At 43.9% G+C, this 22,890-nt stretch overlaps 1 protein-coding gene across 2 annotated transcripts in view; it reads left to right on the top strand.

Moving 5' to 3' along the window:
• Positions 1 to 22,890, top strand: part of PCTP (phosphatidylcholine transfer protein) — a 215,810-nt gene that overhangs the window by 121,829 nt on the left and 71,091 nt on the right. For both annotated transcript variants that reach the window (XM_085617177.1, XM_085617176.1), the window contains exon 3: positions 18,935 to 19,014. In XM_085617177.1, the coding sequence (XP_085473303.1) occupies positions 18,935 to 19,014 (80 nt within the window). The remainder of the gene's footprint in view (positions 1 to 18,934; positions 19,015 to 22,890) is intronic.

A 22,890-nucleotide genomic window follows, 5' to 3' on the forward strand; every position in this document is an offset into this window, starting at 1 on the left:
TGACAGTTGAGTCTGAGATCAGGTGTCCTGGCAGCTTCAAACTCTTTTGCATGCATACTGCTTTTAGCTGAGTCAGGAAGTCAACTAATATAGACAGCACAGGCAGGGAAAAAGACGAACAGCAGAGGAGGGGAGAATTACAAAGCCAACAAAATGGATGCCATAACCAAAATGGTTTCAGCTTATGCTAACAGTAATTATTTCAGATTTCCACACTACAATGCCCATGTAAGAAACAATATATTGGCAGCACCGTCAACAAGGTGAAACTTAGGGTGTTACAGCACCTGAAAGTGATCAGAAACAAAGATTACTCATATCCAATTGCCAAGCATTTTTAGGAAGAACATCAAGGTGAAACAAAATTTCTGCAGTACTTTGGGATTAAACACATAAAGAAAAATGAAAGAGGAGGTGAGAGAGAACTACAGTAGGGAAGAATGGAATCAAGACTCATTCTATCAATGGGAACTGAAATACCGATGGGACACAACCTAGATGCAGAATTGCATGTACACTTATAAACTGTAGTATCTTGTCTCTTCCAACTCTGTAGGTTTGAAAGCTCTGTGATCCAACAAATTCCCAACCCCTAAAGAAACTATATAGATTAGGTTAGGGGCAATAGGAATACAAAACACTGAGGGAGTTAGATTAACTGTCTCTTTTTCAGGCTATGAACAACTAAGTAATAGGAGTGATTCAAACGATAATCATGTATGTTCTAGCACCCTAGTCAACTGTCAAACAGATGCTTCAACTCGACTTTCGTGCTTTCGTACTTTATGACTTATTGAACACTAAACATATGATTGGCAACAACTAGTTAAGAACTTTATACTCGAAATGGGTATTCTAACTTATATCATTTGTTTTTGTATTTTAGAGGATTATTATTATACCGAGGACTTGAGCAGTATTGTATGCATATGCATGAGCACTTTTGAAGTATCTCTTATAGATTCATACAATGAAGTATCTCAATATTATCCAAAATGAAAACTTAGGGACTACTGTTTTAACCGATCACCCCTAGCGGCATTATATACCCATGTACCAGCACTTTAGAAGAATTAGCACTTCAGGAGAATTTTTCATGAAAAAGTCCACTCTAGGATGCACATAACACTTTTCTTGAAAATGTAAATTGCAGTGTTAAAGGTCTATGTAACCATTTTGGCATATCAGACTCATGAATTGTTGAGTTAATGATCATTGTTAATAACACCCCCACGTACTCCTTAACTTCATCCGAATTACGCCAATGACCCCAACATATAATTCGTGAAAATGCACTTAGCACTTTAGTCATCACTATGGGGTATATTTGCCAAATGACTGCTGGGCCATGTTAATGGGCTTAAAATAAAATTCGTGAAAACGCACTAAGGACTTTAGTCATCATCATGGATTACCAATGCCAAATGGCTGCTGCCAAATGGAGATATATATATATATATTCACTGAAAAAACCATAGGTTTCACACATGTTATAGTTAGCTGGACATTTTACTGATAAAAAACCAATGAAATTCCCCCGTTATAGTTACTGTAGGCAACTATAACTCACGCGACCGTAATCCTCTGCTGATGCTAATACTGTATTTAGACACTTATTTGCCCATGTCTTCTTCCATTAAATTTTAGCTATACATATATTACAAATATTTTTTTTTCATAAAGACACATATGTCATCAGCAGAGGATTACGGTCGCGTGAGTTATAGTTGCCTACAGTAACTATAACGGGGGAATTTCATTGGTTTTTTATCAGTAAAATGTCCAGCTAACTATAACATGTGTGAAACCTATGGTTTTTTCAGTGAATTTGCAAGGTTTTTTAAATGCTAATTCCTAACTATAACGTGTGTGAAACCTATGGTTTTTTCAGTGAATTTGTACGGTTTTTTAAATGCTAAGTTACTTTACGCCATTTGTGGCGTGCGCGACCACTTAACGCAGTTCGTTCCGTGCGCGCACGGTGCGCGAAGCGCACCGTGCGCGCACAGTGAGCACGTTACGCTACATGGGCCATGAACGCACGATGCGCTTCGCGCACCGTGCGCACATGGAGGACATATGATGAGCATCGCTGTGATAGGTAAAATATATGTTAGGTTTACCACTCATAAGCCATGCACAAAAGGTGCCCTGCGGGAACGTTTTGCACACGGGGAGGGGAGAATGTGGATATTTTTTTTTATTTTTTTTTGATTTCTTACCGTACGCGTACGGTAAGCGTAATCGGCGAAATTTTCGAAAAAATTAAAATTGCCTTTTTTCACTTGGGGGATCCTTGGGGGCTCCCTGGACATGGCTAGGTGCTTGGGAGCTGTCTAAACATCCCCTTTACATGTTTTGGGACTTAGTTTTTCAACCCCCTGTCAGAGTGCGAGAGAGAAAATGGCGGCCGCCGCTTCCTGGTTTCGACCGATTCGAATGTTTACTAAGATCTAAGGGCCAATCAGAATCGCGCTCGCGCACGTCACCGTGCGCGTACGGTAAGCTTACGGTAAGCGCACGGTAAGCGCACCGTAAGCTGCCACAGATATATATATTGATTTAAAGGCTATTTTCTCAGAATCTACTGAACAGATTTACACCAAACCTACAAAAGGCACTTCCTTGACCTGAGGACTACCTCTCTGCCAAATTTCAAGTAATTCTGTTCAGCCGTTCGGGCTGTAGGTGTGTCTAAAGGTCCTATGGAAAAATGCATGGGAAAAACGCGTTTTGGGACCCCCCTTTTATCTCAGCCCCCGCTAGACGAATCCCCCCGAGACTTTCAGGGTAGGAGCGGAGCGTAGCGTAGCGCCCCACCTATTTTGAAAAATTTGCGAGGATTCGTCAACCGGCGCCAAAGTTATTCAAAATAGAATGTTGCAGATTTCCTATGGAAACGTGGTCCTAACTATAACTATCTACTGGCGACCGCCAGTAGATAATATATATATATATATATATATATATATATATATATATATATTCACTGAAAAAACCATAGGTTTCAGGCCTGATATAGTTAGGAATTAGCATTTAAAAAGCCTTAGAAATTCACTGAAAAAACAATAGGTTTTAGGGGTGTTATAGTTAGCTGGGCATTTCACTCGAACAAAACCATTGAAATTCCTCCGATATAGTTAGTTGTACTAACTACATCTCGCGCGCCTGCAATCCACTGCTGACGATGTCACATATTACTTCATTCATGACATGGTCAGTGACATCACTGATGACATCTTACATGACATCACTGATGACATCACTGATGACATCATCCAGTGAATGTGGTTTGGTTCGTTATTTAAATATGTATTATATATATATATATAGCAATTTGCATTGAAGAATGAGTGGATATATAAATATAAATATCTGGATGGAGGATTTAGGTAGCAGTGTGATTGACTGTTTACTAAATATATTGGATAGTGACTACACTGTGTGAATATCTGTATCACTTTGTCAGTTGTGTAAACTGCTGCACCAGTTGGTTACTAGCTACTAGATGTCTATATTATTTATTGATTAGTTAACTGAGTATTTGTATGGGACAGTGAATGTGTGTGTGCTTCGGTGGGGGGTGTGTGACTGCCCAAAGATGTGTTAATAGTTGATTCAGTAGGTATATGAAGTTAAAACTACATGTTATAACAGTTGTTTGGGTGAGTGAATATCTTTATGGGTGTGGCGATGAGCCAATATATGTCTCAATGGTACATGTCCAACAAACTAGGAAAATAAAAGCCAGTGTATGTGTCAGTATATAAATAAGTATACATAAGACTCAGTGATTGTATGAGTGACTGTATGGATAACTATATACTTGTAATAGTGTTTTTATAACACACTAAGTATGAATTATTATCTATATGAATAGATGAAGTGGTGTTTTTATAAGTGTATAGCTAAGTAAAAGTAAGTATGATCCATTGTTTGCATAAGTGAGTAGGATGTGTGCTGGTGTGTAATGTCGATATAGGTGTATAAGTATATTTGATAGTGTTCTATTGATCATTGACAGCATGTATGAGTGAATCTATAGGTAAGTGATTAGATGTGTGTATAGATCTAGGAATCACTGAGTGGGTGTTTAGAAACTTGTATTGGTGTGTCAATGGTTTTAAATCTGGCACTCTGTATTTTACAGTGAGTGATGAAAGGTTATACTAGTGTATGATGAGGTGTATCTGATTGTCACGTGGATGATGCAATCAAATGGACACTTAGAAACTTTTCTGCTGAAAACCACACAATGGATTCCTATGGAAGGAAATACAAGTTACTGGTAAGTACGCTTAGAATTACTTTTCAGGGTCAGTGCTGGTCTAATAGATGCAGCCCTGGGTTCTCTCCTGATAACAGGTGAGTAAATCGGAATTCGTAGTTCGGCTGATTTTAGAGGTATATTTGTACAATGGTGAAGGAAGGGGGTGGGGCCTGAGGTGACGTGTGCAAACACGCCCTGTGGCGCGTTTTAAGGTGGGGAATTAATTCCTCTTCAATCCTGAGGTCCCCTGGGGGCGAACTAGCCCACCAGATACCTCCAGTATGCGCCAGGGAGCTGTGTTGCAGAGAGGTGTTCAGAGGCCACGCCCCTTTTTACAACACTGCAATGGCTGCACGTGGCTTTAATCAGTTGGTAGGAGGGCCGCGCGGTCGCCCCTCCTGGAGCCCTCAGTGGCCGTTTGCTATGACATGGCAGAGCACGGCACCCGCCCTGCCATAGCACACACTGCTTTGCTTCTTGGAAGCGAGAGCAGGAAACCTGCTCTCGCTTCCAAGGAGCAAAGCAGAATTGCTTTTGTGCAAGGGGAGCTGCATGTTAGCAGCTCCCTTTGCCCAAAAGCAATGCCTGCTCCGGCAGGAGGCGGGGAGCTAGAAGGGACCGTTGGGGCTTTGGGGCTCCCCCACATTCTCCATCTTGAGGGCTGGCCCAGGGGGATGGGGTCACCAGGGACAGAAGTGGGCCTGGGGAGTTGCAGGATTAAGTCCTCTTAATTTCTGAGGCTCCCTGTGGGCCAACTAACCCACCAGGTACCTCCAGTAAGCCCCTCACAGTGGGATTGCTGAGAGGTGGTCCTAAGCCACGCCCCTTTTTGCACCACTCTGCTAATGCGCCTCTTGGCGCACTTCTGATGGGGCGATGAGGTCCTCTTGTGTCCTGAGGACCTCAGGACACAAGTGAACTCCATCCCCCGAGCAGCAGTACGGCAGGAGGCGCGTTGGCAGAGTGGTGTAAAAAGGGGGCTTGGCCTCGGACCACTCTCAAAAATCCAGCTGTGTGGAGCTTGCTGGAGGTACGTGGTCGGCTAGTTGGCCCTCAGGGACACTCAGGAGGCAAGGGGACTTCATCCCTCAACCAAGAGCGCACCAGGAGGCACGTTTGTCGAGTGGTAGACAAAGGGGGCGTGGCCTGTGTCTACCTATCAGCAATCCCACTATCTGGGGCATACTAGAGGTATCAAGTAGGCTAGTTGGCCGCTAAGGACCCCCAGCAGTGAAGGGGACTTTAATCCCCATCCAAGAGTGAGCTAGTGAGTGCGTTGCATAGTGGTGGGGAAAGGGACGTGGCCTGCTATGACTATTTAGCAATCCCGCTGTGTGGGACTTACTGGAGGTAATAGGAGAGGTAGGTCCTTGGGGGCCAACTACCTCTCCTATTACCTCCACTAAGTCCCACACAGTGGAATTGCTAAGAGGTCTTCGGAGGCCACACACCCCCTTTCTCCACCTCCCTGCAAATGCACCTCCTGGCACAGTACTGGTTGGGGGATAAAGTCCACTTTACTCCTGAGGGACTTTGGGGGCCAAGAAGCCATCCTGGTACATCTTGTAAGTCCTACGCAGTGGAATTCCTGCGCACTGGTCGGAGGCCCGGCCCCCTTTCTGCACCACTCTGCAAACGCGACTACCAGTTGAAAAAGCATTTGTAATGTAATAGGTCTCGCATTTGCGAGAGTTAGAGCTATCGGCGTTGTAAATGTAAAATATTTTTACTAATGTTTTTTAGTGTAGAGTAGATGTACGTTGTGTGTAGTGGAATTATGTGGTATGTTGTGCAGTTAAATTATGTGAAGAGAAAGTATGTGGTATTTAGTGTGGAGGAATTATTTGGAGTGGGATTATGTGGTATTGTAGTCTGTGTTGTGGAGTGGTAACCTTAGGTTTAGTCTTCCTCGTTTCCATAGAAGCTAAACTATAAACTCAATGAGACACAAAAAAAGAATGAACTACTGAGAAGCGCTCCTGAACCTAGTCGGAGGTACAAGCAGGGCCACTGGAATTATGTGACTGTTCGGCTGCACCAATTTTCACATAATTAAACATTTTCCGTATTTAATAAATATTCCATCATCTGCTGCCTAATCTGCAGATTTAATCAAAAAAAGCCTTGTTTCTTGCTCAAATGGCTCAAATGTTCCCAAAAATGCGGGGTCACATGTTACAGCGTAGTGAAAGACCCTTTGCAAGGCTGGAATGGTTACATGTTACTTATTGCTAAATGTGGGTGTTAAATTGGTGCCCAAACCTCTCTCCTTTCTGTGCCTCTCTTGCCTCTTTCTGCATTTCTCTTGCTTCTTTCTGCGCCTTTTTTTCCTCTTTCTGCACCTCACTGTCTTCTTCCTGCACTTCACTTGCCTCTTTCTGCACTTCTCTTGCCCCTTTCTGCACTTCTGTTGCTTTTTTCTGCAGATCTCTTGCCTCTTTCTGCACTTCTCTTGCCTCCTTGTGCATTTCTCTTGCCTGTTTCTGCCCTTCCCTTGCCTCTTTCTGCACCTCACTCTCTTCCTTCTGCACCTCACTTGCCTCTTTCAGCACATCTCTTGCCTCTTTCTGTACTTCCTGAGCCTCTTTCTGTACCTCTCTTGCCTCTTCCTGCACCTCAAGTGCCTCTTCCTGCACTTCTCTTGCCTCTTTCTACACTTATCATGCCTCTTTCTATACCTCTCTTGCCTCATTTTGCGCCTCAAGTGCCAATTTCTGCTATTCTCTTGCCTCTTTCTGAACCTCTCTCTCTTTCTGTGCCTCTTTTTGCACTTCACTTGCTTCTTTCTGCACCTCTCTTGCCTCTTCCTGCACCTCTGTTGGTTCTTTCTGCACTGCTCTTTCTTCTTTCTACACCTAGAGGTAGTTGTAACCCCCCTGCCCTATTATGTACTAGGGCCTTACAGGGGAGGTCATGCCAATCACAGGGGTACCCCCAACCCATAGTGTACCCTAGTGTATGTAGGTGTTTTCACCTGCATTCTAAGTGTCTTTCAGCATACAACTGGCTCCTGGCCTGGTTAGTCCATCAGTCACCACCAGTACCAGTTACCAAAAAGTTGGGGCACAGGATGACTTTGCAACAAGGCCTCTTTCTGCATATCTCTTGCTTTTTTCTGCACCTTTCTTAGTCTTTCTGGACTTCTGTTGCCTCTTTCTGCATTTCTCTTGCTTCTTTCTGTGTCTTTCTTCCTCTTTCTGCACAAGTCCTACCTCTGTAGGCATAGTTAGAAATTAGCATTTAAAAAACCCTTGGAAATTGACTCAAAAAACCAGAAGTTTCAGGGACGTTTTAGTTAGGAATAAGCATTTAAAAAACCTTTGAAATTCACTGAAAAGATCATAGGTTTCAGGGACGTTGTAGTTAGAAATTAGCATTTACAAATCCTTAGAAATTCACTGACAAAACCACAGGTTTCTGGGACGTTATTGTTAGTTGGACATTTGACTGGTACAAAACCAGAGAAATTCGGCTATTATAGTTAACTCGTGCCCCCGCATTGCAGTGCCGATGACGTCACATATTACATCATTCATGACATGGTCAGTGACATCACTGATGACATCACAGATGACACCACTGATGACATCACTGATGACATCATCCAGTGACTGTGTGTTTCTGTAAAGTTTAAATATGTTTTATATATATATGCCAAGGTGTATTGAAGAATGAGTGGGTGTATAAGTGTCGGAATGGGGTGCATACATATATATATATATATACATATAGCTTCTCCAATATCATCGCCTCCGACAATCCAGCTGCACAATCTTTATCACTCCCAAAAAGTACCATATGTTGCTGATTCAATTTTTTTTCCAATGAGTCCCTATGTTTACAGGGCAGCCGAAACGAGTTATGTGAAAATAAACAGATTCCTGATAGCACCCATACCTGGTCATAAAAGTGCGTTATATGAGACCTTTTGCAAAAAAAAAAAAAGAAAATATATATATATATTTGTGCGTGTATTTACGTGTGTGTGTGTGTATATATATATTTGTATATATATGTGTATATATGCATGTGTGTATATGTCTATATATAGACGTATATGTGTGTATATATATGTATGAATATATATGTGTAAGTATATGTATGTGTAAAAATAATGCGTGTATATATATATATATGTTTGTGTATATAATATATACTCCTTTGTTTACTCTCGATAGTTCCTCTCATGCTACTTGCGACAGTGCCACACAGTCAGGCCCAAAACATCTGTACTATTAAGCCAAAGTCCTTTCATTTGTCATACGTACGGAAGATGCACACACAACGATTCTACAGTAAAGGTGATTTATTATAATATTGGCTGCCCCTTTTGGGTTTTGGCCATAGCCTTGCTCCCTGGTCTGTGGGTAAGCCATTCCTTGAGTGCCTTTTACATCAACAGTGCAATTAAGAAAGCTAAACAACAGACTGAATGAATGGTCTGACAGTCACTTAAATAATTTTGCCCATTTTGTAATATGCAATAATGAAACGCGATCAATGTTTTCAAATGCCATGATTCAAGATTTTACAAATCATACCATGATTGACAGTCTGAATCAAAATGTTTTTGACTCATTCAACCAAATTGATGCTATATACCAAAAATAGAAGCTAAATTGAGTGGTCAACATTGATGGTCTGTGGATTAGGACATGATCATACCACTGCAACTATTATATACTGTTCTTTTTTCAGCATCTGTGTTTTGAAATATATGAAAAGTTCATTTTAATGTACATACTATCTGTGGGATACAGATAATATGAACATTAAAATGACTGAATAACTTAAAAAGCACAGTATATAAGGGTTGCAGTATTTTAGATTACAAAATGGGCTACTTATTTTTGTGATTGTCAGAACATGTTTTCAATCTGTTGTTTATCTCCATTTATTGCATTGTCAATGTTAAGAGCACTTGAGAAATGGCTTATTCACAGACCCTTAAGCAAGGCTATGACCAAAACATGTTGGGGGCAGCCAAGATTTTAATAAATCACTTTTGCTGCAGAATGATTGGTGTGCGCATTCTTTCGTGTGTATGACGAGCAAAAGGATCTTGTCACAGTTCTAGTGTCTTTTTTCCAGATATTTTTTCATATTACTTGTGGTGCCGGGACTGAAATGCAATATTAATCCTTCAATATATACAAAATGATCTACCTTCTGCCATTCCAATATTGCAGCCATTATCACTATTTGCTTTTCACTTCCAAGTCGTGACCTCGAGCAGCCATTGTTATGCAGCACCTGACCGCAAGGATCAGTTCAACTCCTGCACCTCGCTGCTAGCTGATTACTCAGCTACTGTCACCATGGTAAGATGCTGTATGTCAGCATGTCTTTGGCTAGTTAATGCTCCTTTATATTAATAACTGTACCAACACTTTCCATGTTCCTTATTATTCTCATCTGTAGGCATTTTGATCCATCACTATTTAAAAGAAGTGCCTCTGGCCTTTCCATTTGGTAAGCTACATATAATAACAAGCATTGGCATAGCCAATAGGTCTCGCTTGTGGGACTTATAAGTATTTAGTAATGCAGCATAATATCCTTGGTGCAACAACATAAACTGTTGCATGGCTAAACACATATAAGGTCCCAAAAGCGAGACCTATTGGCTATGCCAATGCTTGTTTTTTTTAAATCGCTGTGCTTTGCAAATATTTGAATCCTCATTTAATGTGACATTAAGGTCCGTTCAGTGTATATTTTGTCTAAACGTGGCTCTTGGAAGGTCCTGGAAAAGTGACATTTTAGTTGATTTGAAAAGGACATGCAATTTTCCTCGGGGTGGTTAACTGGAGGCCCCCTCGCCTCCCAGCACATGTTGGAGGAGGGATTTCTGATGGTCTTATGCCCAGGTGCTGATGCATTCTGGGGTGGCGATGTGTGTGCACAGCTCCTCTGGATCGATGGCGCGTCCGTGTTTAAAGCATCAGGGTGTGGCTGTGCGGCGGGGCAGGGACAGGTGGCCTGGCCAGACACATGCCTGGTGAACAGCTGCCTGCTGAAGGACGGGCCACAGTGGGAACTCAACGCCCTGGGGTGTGGGGCCACGGCCGCCCCCACAGCTGTAGAGAAGCCGGGAGTGGCCCGCGCCTGCACAAGCTACAATGTGCAGAGCTGGGCCACTGGCCTGATACACGCGACGGTGCACGTGCCAGAGCGGGGCGCGGCCATCAGCCTGCTGGCACCCACCTGAGCCTCTAGTGGGGCCAGCGCCAGCCAGAGGTGAGGCCTAGCAGGTGGGGGCACTGCGCAGCCGAGGCGCTGGAAGTTGGTTCTCGTAACCCTCCTCTGGAAGCCAGCTCCTCTCCCACAGCTCCGCCCCTGGCACTTGCACTATCTGTGGCAGCGCCAGTGAAGGAGGTGCCATGCTAGACACGCGAGTGGGCGGTGGCGAAGACCCGGAGCAGCGCTCTCTGAGCCTATGCTCACTCAAACTACGTCAAGGGCAGGCCTGCACGGCTACCGGGTAAAATGAGAAATTGCACAGCGCCTGGCAGGCTCCACATAGGGCGGGTAAGTAGAGCATGCTCGTGTCTAGGGCAACTTCTAACCACTTGTGCAGGCCGTAAAATATCCATTTACAGCTGCCAGCATGTGTCTGCAGCACATTCCCAATGTGGGTCCTTTATTGTTTATTCACAAGACTTACAAGTGCGTGTGAGCTGTAGTCCCATCGCTCCACGTGGCGGTCGGTGCACAAAATCAATTTTAAGGTAGTTGGAGTGAGATGTGACATTGGAAGGTCGAGTACTTCAACCTTCTATAAAGCCCTCAAACAGAAAGTAACACCGTCTCCACTGCTGCCTTCCTGTGCTGTGTAAGTACTGAACGGGCATCTACACCCTCTCAAGCACGTGACAGGCACACCAGACTTGTGGTGTAATGTAGTTAGCAAAATCATAGTCCGAGCAGGATCTAACTTGTTCCTGCTCTCTCTTTCACTTCACTAATAAACTCATTTTCCTGTAACCAATGCATACTGTAATAGAACATGCATGCATGTTAGTGTGCATGCAAAGTAATGTTTGTGCACCTCCATGAAGCCTGTGGCCAGGAGTCCTGAAGAACAAGCTTCGCGGCACCGGCGCTTTACTTTGAACATTAAAAGTAAAGCGCGGGTGCCGCGATTATAGTAAAAGTAAAGAAATAGATGTTTTTTTCTATTTCTTTACTTTTGCTATAATCGCGGAACCCGCGTTTTACTTTTAATGTTCAAAGTAGAGTGCGGGTGCCGCGATTATAGCAAAAATAAAGAAATAGATGTTTTTTTCTATTTCTTTACTTTTGAGAAAGTGAAAGTCATCACGGTGCTAATGACCCGTGAAAGACAGATGGCGGCCGGCTGCGCGTGTGCACCCTCGCGTGAACGCAAGCGCTCGGCCAGCCAGCAGCACTTTGAAAACTCACCTACTAAAGGTCTTTCCGACAGCACATGCGCGCTGACTCAGCGAGACCTAAAACACTTTTTTGACCATTGAAATTTTGCAGTTTTAAGTCATATAAAAAATGTTCTGATTTTCCTAAAGAATTTGAGGGACCATACCCATCTAAAAATGTATTTAGATCTGCACCCACAACTTATGTCCATGAAACTTTAGTTTTTTGTTTTTTGTGCAGACCTAAGGTAATAGTTTTGTGGCACATTTTTTTATTCATGCATGTACTTCTATGTTGCTACTTAAACATTCTCTTGTGTGGAACTACATAATAGGTCCACTGTGTAGGAGAGTAGGATCTGCTTCACATGGGTACCCCCACTTTTTTTGCTGATGTTTCACTGTTTTTCGACCTTAGTCTGGCTGTGGCCCTGCTAATCAGGACCACAGCCTAGCTGCTTCCTCTCTAAAATGGTGTCCATGTACATTAGGTACATATCTATTTGGATACTGGAGTGCCTTATAAGCCTCTAGTATATGGTATACTATGTACCTAGGGCATAGGTTCCTCAGAGGCCTACCAGGTGCTGCATTATATATTATGCCACCCCTGGGAAACACTCCAAAATGGCACCACAGGTCTGCTACTGCGGCCTGGGTAAGGGTGTCCTAAGGCAGGCCTTGACAATCCTGAAGGCAGAGTGCTTGGTTTTGTGTGAGAGTGTTGCAGGGATTCTGCTTATGTGCAGAACTATGCGCAGGAACCCAGGCCCTCAGTGAATTGTGGTGTACCAAAAACTCACCTCAGAACCCAGAACCCCTTATTCGGCCAGCATCAGTGTCTCATTCGTTATCTGAGGTGGTCCCAATGTATAGACAACCTAGAACAAGCGACTTAGTATATTTCTCAGGAATGGTGGGAATCAGAAATACCTTTTCGTAATTATTCTCGTACCAGTCCACAACAGAATAAACAGAGACACGGTAAAAGTTTAAAGAGTTTATTTTATAAACCTCATGTCCTAAGATACAGCAGTTTGGCTAACATAAGCAGACAAACGATTAAAATCAAAACCATCAGCATAGTTACAATACCATAGAAAATGAAAGGAGCAATCATACTAAAATGACAGTGGATCTAAGCCACCTTCCTTTCTCTAACACACTAATAGTATTATTAGACTAATAAAAGGTCTCTATGCTTGAATGGGGAACCCCATACCGTAAAGATCAGCTCAGAGAGTTCACATCACAGGATCAGCTATGCTCTGCTCCTAGGAACGCTCTTCTTCCGAATGTAATGAAAACATGTAACACTGCAATATTAAAAGCACCCGACTTTCAGGTATTTGGAGCTGCGTGCGTGTTATGGCTAAACTAGTGGGCCGATCAACCTGAACTCAACAACATGCACCGTCTAGCGACCCAGACTGTTTCTTTTACACTTGTACAGACCAAGGTCGCTGCTCACTGTTTGGGATGTTAACAACAGACATTTCTCATGTGAAGCAAAGTCGAGTAAGCATTTCTCAATTTAATAACATGTGACTACAGTGTCGTGTGCAAAAGCAGCAAAAGCGGCAAAATGGCTTTCTAACATCTAACGCGGTTATGCTAACTTAGCATTGTACATATGTAGATAACGATCTTCACTACAAGAGGGTGCCCAAGCATGAGCTGAGCCCCTCTGCAGCTTTCGGAAATATTTCCTTATGGCAGTTCTGTGATACAGGCATACTATATACTCTTAAGTGCATTATAACCTCGCAGTAAATGCTAACTTTGGAATGGCTGCATCAAAACATGTTGTGTTTGGTGTCAAATGCTTTGGAATACTACCTGCCCCCCCCTGCCAGTTCTGGCGGCGGGGGTAGCATACCACTCTTCTAGAGGAAGAGACATGTTCACGCTGGCTAAACCCGGTAGGGCTTTCCTGAGCCCTGGCATCACAAAATGGATGCCTCTGCCACAGACACGGGTCTGGCCTCCTGTTGCTGACCGAAACTCCGGCAGGGGAGGCCTCGACAATAGGTTTCCTGTCGAGGGGAGGTGTCTCCACCTCCCCAGACAGGCTGATGTGTATTGGGGCTGGGCGGGATCACTCTCTGGTGCTTTGAAGTCCTGCACTGGGGGCACACTTGGTGTCCCTGTGCATACTCCTGTTCAAACCGGTTGCAGGGGCTACCTGCCCCAGCTCTGGCGTGAAACTGGACAAAGGAAATGGGTGTAACCACCCCGCTTTCCTGGCCCACCCATAGGTGGGGCCTTAGAGTTAGTCCATCCCCTAAACTCACTATAAGTATAGGAATCCAGTCCCTAGGACTTTAGATTACCCTGGACGAAACTCTGCAACGTAAATGCTGGACCTTCGACGTTCTATCCTGACTAGAAGACTGAAGAAATCTCCCTTGGGGTCAAGGAGTGACTCCCCTGCTTGGCAGGCACCAAAGAAGCAAATGACTGGTCTGCAATTCTGAAGCTCCCGCCGGACGCCATAGTCTCTGCATCTCCAGAGGTGGATTTCCAGACTTCCCCGAGGCTACCCTTACGTCCACAGCAAAGCTGAGGCCCGTGGCTATCGTGGGTGACGTGGAACCGTGACCCCTGGACACCGTGAACTTTTGCAGCAACACTATCTTCCAAGTCCTCCTCGAAGTTGTGCTTTGGGCTCCGAGTAGCCCCAACCTTGAGCACCTCCTGCACCAAAGATTGTAGGCCTCCATGGGCCAGCTTCAAGTGCGATCGCTCGAGGCTCCTTCGCGATCACTAGCCCGTTGGCCTGCAGGTCCCCACGAAGGCGACTCCTTTTCTGATTGGGCTTACCTGGCTGATCGAGACATGCCCCGACTTACCCTCGCTGGGTGAGTCCCTCAGACCTTGCTGGTCTGCACCGCAGTCCTTTCTCTAAATTACAGTGACGTGCCGTTGCCAAGGCTTGTTGGGTCCTTTCTGGTCGCCGACACCGCAGCACTCGACAGACATCGCGGGACAGCTCGGATCCGGCTCGTGGACTTCGTCGACGCCTCCTGGACCTAGTGGCTGAAGAGTCAAGACACCCATCAACTCACCTGAAGCACCCGACATCTGTGGGCATTGGTCCATCCTGCCCTCGGTCACTGGCTAGTGACCCAGACTCTGTCCCCTCTGCTTTCAGGTTCCTTACATCCTAGATCCAGGCTTGGATCTCTTCGGACACTTCTCCTCTTCACGGCAGTAGCAGTTCTTTGCAGGCTTCCATTGAAATCGACGACGCGATCCGACACCAAAAGACACCTATGCACCCGGCTTCCCTGGGTGAGGTAACTCGAGTACTCCGGTGCTCTCGTGGGGGCTAGCCCTAGAACTTCTTAAGTCCAAAAGGGTTTGGTCCACACTCGATTAGAAGTGTCCCTAATCTTTAAATTTCCAACCGCGACATTGCCCATAGAAGATAGGGGGAACCCGCGGTTGTGTTTTCACACTGCATACAGTCCCCGTGGGTCCCCTGTGGGACTACCTTGGGTGGTTCCTTGGGGTCCCAACGATTCTAGAGGCCATAAGCCTAGTGCCTGTTCCAGTCGTGGTTCTTATACCACTTTTTTGGTATATGGTTTGGTACGCCCCTAGGGCTCAAACGTGTATTTGTGCTTTTACTGATGATTGCTATCTTGTAACTTAAGTACTTTGAACTCCAGCCTCATAAAGAGACTAGAGGGGTGTGTGTTAACCTAAATATATATCTGGTGGGGTTGTCCTTTCATTTGATCATTCAAGAGATTATAGACTGGTAAAACAAGCTGCTTTACATTCCTTCAAGACTTAGCCTGAAGGCTGCTCTCCATAGCTACCACTAGGATAGCTTTCATATAAGGTTGTCTCTAACCATTCACCATAAGGGGTTGTTTGGACTGATACAAGGTGCCCACTAGAACTAGTGGACAGCATATATCAGGCCACCTTCTCACACACTGCACATTTTCTGAGCTAGCACTATGCATTGTTCAATATATATATGTTTTACAGTGCTTCACAGGTTGTAGTTTGGCGTACTCCAATACACTCCATCTTTTTACAGTTTTTCAAGTCTTAGCAAACTCTTTTCCACTTAAATTCTATGCTATTTTGTTTTTTTTCTGAGGCTCATATTCAATTTTTCCTGTCCTAAGGATGGTCTCACGTATTTGATCCACTGGGAGACCCAAACATTGACCTCCACCCTCCCTATGTTATGTTTCATACAGGTATCCCGATATATGCTCAGGTAATGACCATACCTTTCACCTGTATTTCCCCTGCCATTACACTACATAATAGTTCTTTGTACTGACCTTTTACCTAGTTATGGTACTGCTTAAATGACGTGGGGACTTCTCCGAAAATCTCAGTAGTACTACCATCTGCTGCATAATAACTATGCATAATGGTCATTCCTTCCATCATCCTAGTCCGACATGACACAGCAGGGTAGTTCCCCTGAGGGTACCACTTTGGATATATAAACACCATATCTTTGCTGTGGTAGGGAGAGGAGAAAAAGGACTTCCATGCTGATGCAAGACGCTGAAGTACTTGCACGCAGACACTCCAGCTTGCAGTGGTCTGACATCCCTTGCGGGGTGTCCATCTCGAGACCAAGACGAGGTCCCACAGTCTCTCACTTCAGGTAATGGGGGTTGGCTTCAGTCTAGGGGATTCTTGGCTCAAAACCTACATACATGCTAAGTACACGTAGGTACATCTAGTTAGGGTTGCATCGTTGGAGTATGCATTATTACTGTCCTGTATTTATATACCTGCCTGTATTCATTGTTTTAGTACTATGATAGGAATCTACCATCCTTTTACTCTGTTTGTGCTTGTAATCATTTATATCTGTTTCTGTGTTATGGTTGTCTCAGCACACCTATTTCACCCTAGAATGACGCTGGTTCAACAAATGCTTATTGAAAAACGTCCCCACCGTTTATTCTGTGTACCTCTGTGAGACAAAGTCAGCACGAGTGACCGAGCGAAAAGTACTGTATTGTTTTCATGATTCCAGATGGGACAAAGTTGTCATGTTCGGTAGTTTCCAAGAACTATTCTCTCCTTGGTAAGAGGAGTTTACAGTGGCACTGTGAGCTAGCTGGTGTACAGGTGAACATACCCGGTGGGGGTGTCTGCAATCAGTCTGGACACCAATCCCGCAGTCTATGTTGTCTAAACACACAGATCCTATATAGGAATAAAGGAAATACATGCCCTCCCTGCCCCCCATCAACATTTACAATTAAGGTAAAAATACTAGATATACTCTAGGCATAGAGTCTTTTGTTATTTGGTTGAGTGGTTGTTCATAATAATGCAAATATCTATGTCACCTTACAAGCAATTGTATTCAGCTGCTTGATAAGATTTGTGATTTTTCTGTCGAAGAAACATCATTGAAAAAAACTGATGGGGATTTTAATTTATACATGTTATTGCATTTCAGAAATTGTACATTTGTATAAGTATATGCATTTCAGAGACTGTACATTTATAGAAGTATATACTTGATTAGAATACCAGCATTTCTTACGCCTCTTACTATTTCATATTTTGTGGGATGTTTTTTTATTTTTATAGATTTCCTTGATTGTATCTAAATGTAAAATGTAAATGTTGTAGACTTGTAAAGCGCACAGCTGCCCCAGCAACGGGGCGTCCCGGCGCTGTAGACCGCTGGGGAACCCGTCCTGGCTATCCCTGTGAGATGGTCCCTTTCTGGGTATCTCCAAGGTGAAACCAGGCATCCCCGGCGTCTGTGGGGGGCCGTTGTAGAGATGAGGCAAGCTTAATGCCCAGAGTTGCCGAGTGTGTTCCTGGTTAGAGTAGAGTAGGTACCGAGGCGAGAATTATCGAGTCCGTTTTGACCCTGGTCCACGACCCTGCCGCGTCGGGAATTGAACCCAGGTCCCTGGCCAATTCTCTGCTTACGGGTCTGCCGCCTCTAACCAGTGAGCCACACCTCTCCATCTATTCGACTAATCTTCTAATGTATGTTTGATATGTTTTCTAAAACAATTCTTTCAGACGTTTTGTGCATTATGTACCCATCTCCTGAGGGAAGACTGGATTTGACCTATTGTGTGTTACAGTAAAACTAGTATAGGCAAAGCTAATAGGGTTGTCTGCCGAAATCTTTTGACTTTGCTAGTCTCTCTGCATTACTTTAGGGTGTATATTCAGAGCACAGCCCTCAAATCACTTGTTCCAATAAAAATTGTGGAAAGATATGCATATACCGAATGCATATTTGGGTACTTCTAGAGAAACCATGAACCACATTTTAGTGTTTCAAATGAAAATTCTTAAAAGATAAACAGTGGCAGAAAAGGCATGCATGTCCCAATAGGGCTTTAAATGCTTTGATATCACACATGAAAAATGTGATACAATTTCCAGGTTGAGATAACACATGAAAAACAGATATGGAAGAAATTCTTCAATTATGTCTTCAAGAGTGATGACTAGGGTGCCATTACATGTTGGATAAAAGCAATAAAACAGTTCATGAATGAACAACACTGTTGTAGACTCTTCGGCCCAATGGTTTTCAGTCATCGGTTTTCAGTCAACAGTTTTCTAGTATATTTATTTTGGATGTTCCATTATTGCACCACTGTTTTTCAAAACTGCACATGGAGAAGTAGAGGAGGAGGATGCAGTGCCAGAGCTACAATAATAAAGAGAATCACTTAATACAGCTAGATCACTTCAGATAAATAACCACAGTGTTGTTTGACTGTTTACCTGTCACTCATTTGAATAGTCAATTTGTCATCTGGATTATTTGAAAGGTAGGTTAATTATGCTTTTTAAATGTTTGTTGTCAACGATTTAGCTTGCTCAATCATGCTACAGTTGCAGTTTGGCATTGCTGTTTGATTCTTGTTTTTATGGGTTGAGTATGACATGATGAAGTACTCCTTTTTTCTAAAAAGATTGGAGGTGGTTATAAAGAGTTTGCAAAGAAAATATAAGCAGCCTCTGGTGTTTTTTTAACTGTTTCAATCTAAAATCTGCATTTTCCACTGTTTTGAAGAGTTAGGATCTGCTGAGTGTGGTCCATGGTGTTCAGACTATGAATCGGCATTACTTGAAATAAAGTTGTTTATTGTCTCATTATGTCCAGCCTTTTTACAATTCTTCTGTTAAAAGTCTAACACTCATTAATTCTACTTTTGGAGGTTTCTGCATGAAATATAACTGCAATATAAATACATTTTGCTTTGTTTTTAATTTTACAATATATTTTTCATTGTTTTAGCGCTATATGAAACAAAATTAGAAGACGGGAACGCAATCTACTGGGAAGTGAAGTACCCATTTCCACTATCAAACAGAGATGTATCCTTTTGTTTTCAGATTGGACACAGTCCTAGAGATCAGACATATCGGGGTATCATTCAGTATCACCTTAGTGAATGAAGAGCTAGTGTCAGTCACAAATAACATGAAAATCTTTCGGCACTATTCATGTTTTTGGTTAAGATAGCTGCGTGTTAGCAATGTGGAGCACTGAAGCTGGAGATAGATGTGTTTGGTATACCTTTCTGCCTATTTCTTATGTTGGTGTGCTTCTATGTGCACTTAGACACCCCAAGGTGATTTATAGTTATCTAGAAGAGCTAGAGGTGGAGGATATATTACATGGATGTAATACAACCTGAATATAAATTTTACCCACTCATGAGTCAGGTGGACCAATGAGTGAAAAATGGGTGCAGTTGTCTTGTTTTTCATAATCTTCCTACAAAGCAAACCTCATCTGAGAAGAGCTTGTCTGTACCTCTAAATGAATTCCAGTAGTGGCCATAGAGGGGGCAAAAAGATAGCCCCAAACAAATGCAAGTGTTCATTCTGTGAAGAACTGGAGCACCTAGTCATCCATTGTGATCATCAACCAATTAGTTAAAGAGACCAAGATCCTCCCACCTATTTGAAGATGATGGTGGTCAGAGGAGGAGTAAAATAGACTTTGAGGCAGCAGATCCAGCTGAAGAGGCAGGAGACTAGAGCTCCTTTTGTTGCGGTTGGGGATTTCTAAGCCCCAGCTCTTAAATGAAAGGACAGATAGAATTGCTTGTGGTGTGGTCAGGATAGGAAGCTTGAGGTTGTCATGCAAGTTGTCTCCTGTGGAAACCCAAATATTGTTGGTGGAGATGTTTTGCTAGGAACACAAGGCCCAACTAAGGTCATTTCCATTAGTGAATCCTGGACATCTCCTTAGAATCTTGTTGATTGCATCCAGGAGTCTCTGCAGAGTGTGACCACTATGGCCATTGTCAGCAGAATATAGGTCATACTTCAGAATCTCTTTAGAAGCAAAACCATTGCTCACCAAATCAGACAAGGGCTTATACATACATTTGATTAAGAATCTCTTAGGGCATGAACTTAAAAGCCAAGAATGAAAGTAGCGTTGGCAGTATGTCAGCCCACGGTTTAAGCCATTTGGATTGATGGTCAGAAGGAACTGTAAACGAAAGAATTGGGATTCAATTTAGATGAAGAATCTTGAGCCACCAAACTTTCCAGTGATGGATCCATTGACAAGAACTTGGTACCGGAGACCTGGGCCTATTCATTTTGTAAGATCAGTTTGTGAGCTTATGTGTGCCAAGAAGGGTTTCTTCCATATAGGGTTATCAATGCTTCATTGAATGGTGGGGGTGGATGTTCCAGAGCCTCAGCAATAATAATAATAATTTTTTTTATAAAGTGCCTCGTTACTCCCAACTGGAAAAGCCACCCATGCGTGTTCTTTTCAGGAGTCTTCCGCTGGGCTGATAAGGTCTGACTAGAGGGAAGAGATAACTGAGATTGTTGCCACTTAAAATGTTACGGCATAGGCACATGGCTTTAAAGGAATATTCTTTTGCTCAGCGGCAGCCAGTGCAGTTTGGCAAGGGTGGGGCCAAATGGCACCCATCTCGGGAGGTTTAAGAATAAGTGTGCTGCTGTATTTTGTACTCTCTGAAGCTTGTCTAAATTACCCTGCCTAGCACCAGTGTAGAGTACAATGCAATAGTCCAGTCTGGACAGGACAAGAGCCTGGACTATTGTTTACAGGGAGAAGGTTTATGATCTTAGTCAGAGTTTTGAGAATGTCGAAGCATTTCTCAGCTAAGAATGCTATTTGCCTGTCAAATGTTAAATTTTCATCACACCATGTCCCTAGGTTCTTCACTTTTGACTTGGGGGCTGGAGTAGGACCAAATGCTTCCGGCTGTCAGGCGGCAGATCAAATAGAGGGTTGTTTGCCAAGAATAAGAACCTCTGTTTTACTAGTATTGAGCTTGAGGCAGTTCTTGTTCATCATTCTGCGAGTTCAACTAGGCAAGATCTAAATTGGGTTGTGCCCCTCCCTCATCCTGAGATAAAGTAATAATGAGCTCCGTGTCATAGGCATAAGACACAATGTTAATGTCATTGAGCCAGGCCAAGTCTAGCACATCTGCTGCTTTTCATACTACTGCGGAAAATACCATCCTTCATGTCATCTCCACCCCTGCATCTGTTATCTCTTTTGGGTATGTCTGAGGTGTCCAATTCAGAGAGGTGTGACGCAGCGACCGGAGCGTCTAACTCCTGTTCGTGGGGCTCATGAATCGATCCCCTGCACCGAAGCAGCTCAGCTCAGCACCATGGGACTCTGGGCAGAAGCTCACTTAACCCCGTTAGCCCGGTGTAGAATCCGCCACGGTGCAGACATTTCCTTGCGCGGGCGGGGCCGCGACAGCCAGCGGACGTGCGCAGCACTACGGAGGTAGTGCTCGCGACGGCCGTTGGCCGACGCACGCAACGAACGGGTTAATCTCCCCGACAGCCTCCAGTGCCTTGAAACCTTAAGGGGTGATTATTTTGCATTTTACAAATATGTATTATTACAAATAGGGAGCTGAAGAATTCCTCCAGTAAATGGAATCTCTGTGCTCACCAAAGAAAATTGTCCATTCATTACTGGTGATCTGCACCATTTGGTATAGTAGAGCAAAAGTCTTCCTTCTTAAGTGAAGTGGGTGTCCTGAGTTAACCAGAGGGGAGGTCCACATGAGTAGGTCTTTTTCTTCCCCCTGAAGTGTCTCCTGCATGCTTCATGAGGAAGAGGAGGCTCTAACTTGTTTCCAACCGGTTTCTTATGACAAAAGACTCCCTAGCTGTGAAAAACTGGACTTTCACCAGCTTGATGGTACAACTTGATTGGCACTTCCTGACCTGCCCCACTTTTTTTTTTAGTATTTTATTGGCATTTCTTAACATACATAACATAATACTGTGTAATTTTCACAGTAATTTAAATCAGTACAACAGTTATGCCCAATATTATCTGGCACCCTCAAATGCACCACAGTTCGAGCCTCATGTGTATTAGGGTGTTTACAGGTCTTCCTGTCTTCTAATGGAACCAGAGTGTATGTGCCCATTCCACAGAGTTCTCGGAACGTCCTCTACAGCACCTCATAGGTGAGGCACTGGCCTAGCGGCAGGTGGGTCTGCGTGGTCAAGTCCTCTAGCGGCATTAGGGTACCTCACTGGTAGCAATCAGTCACCGTCACAATCCTAGCTTTGGTCCACACTGTAAGCAACCCCGTGGTGAAGGTTGACAGTGGGTCACCATGTGGCAAGCCCACCAAGTGCAGCACAGGAGCATAAATAACACTGCGGAATAACTGCTTGATGCAGCTCCGCCAACAGCGCAGCGCGGTGGACAACAGAGCCCCATGGATGCTTAGCGCCTGTATTAGCAGCTTGGCCAGCAATGCCCCCTGATTCGGGGCTAACCCCAACCAGCCCAGCTCTGTCAGATTGGTCCCTTGGAGCCACCAGGTGATCCATTGGAGTTCCACCTCAAAATACAACTTGAAGTCTGGGACTCTGAGCCTGCCCTCCAGCGGCAAGTGACACAGGGTCTTAAGCGAGACCCTGTAGTGGCATCCATCACAGGCCAATTCCCAAAGCAGGGAATCTGGCTGCTTAAACCATGGGGCCGGCACAATCACCTTAAGGTTTGCGTAGTGATATAGAAGCTATGGGAGCATTACCACCTTTAAGACAGCTATGCGAGCCATAAGGGGGAGGTGAAGCGATCTCCTGAAGGAGACACAGGATATGAGAGATTGTAGCGCCACTCTCAGATTTTCCTCCCGCAAGTCAAGATCTGGATACCTGTATACCTAAAAGTGCGGGGCAACCATAGCACACCTAATGGAAGTCCTGCAT

Source organism: Triturus cristatus, chromosome 7, assembly GCF_964204655.1.
Source record: "Triturus cristatus chromosome 7, aTriCri1.1, whole genome shotgun sequence".
Classification (NCBI taxonomy): Eukaryota; Metazoa; Chordata; class Amphibia; order Caudata; family Salamandridae; genus Triturus; species Triturus cristatus.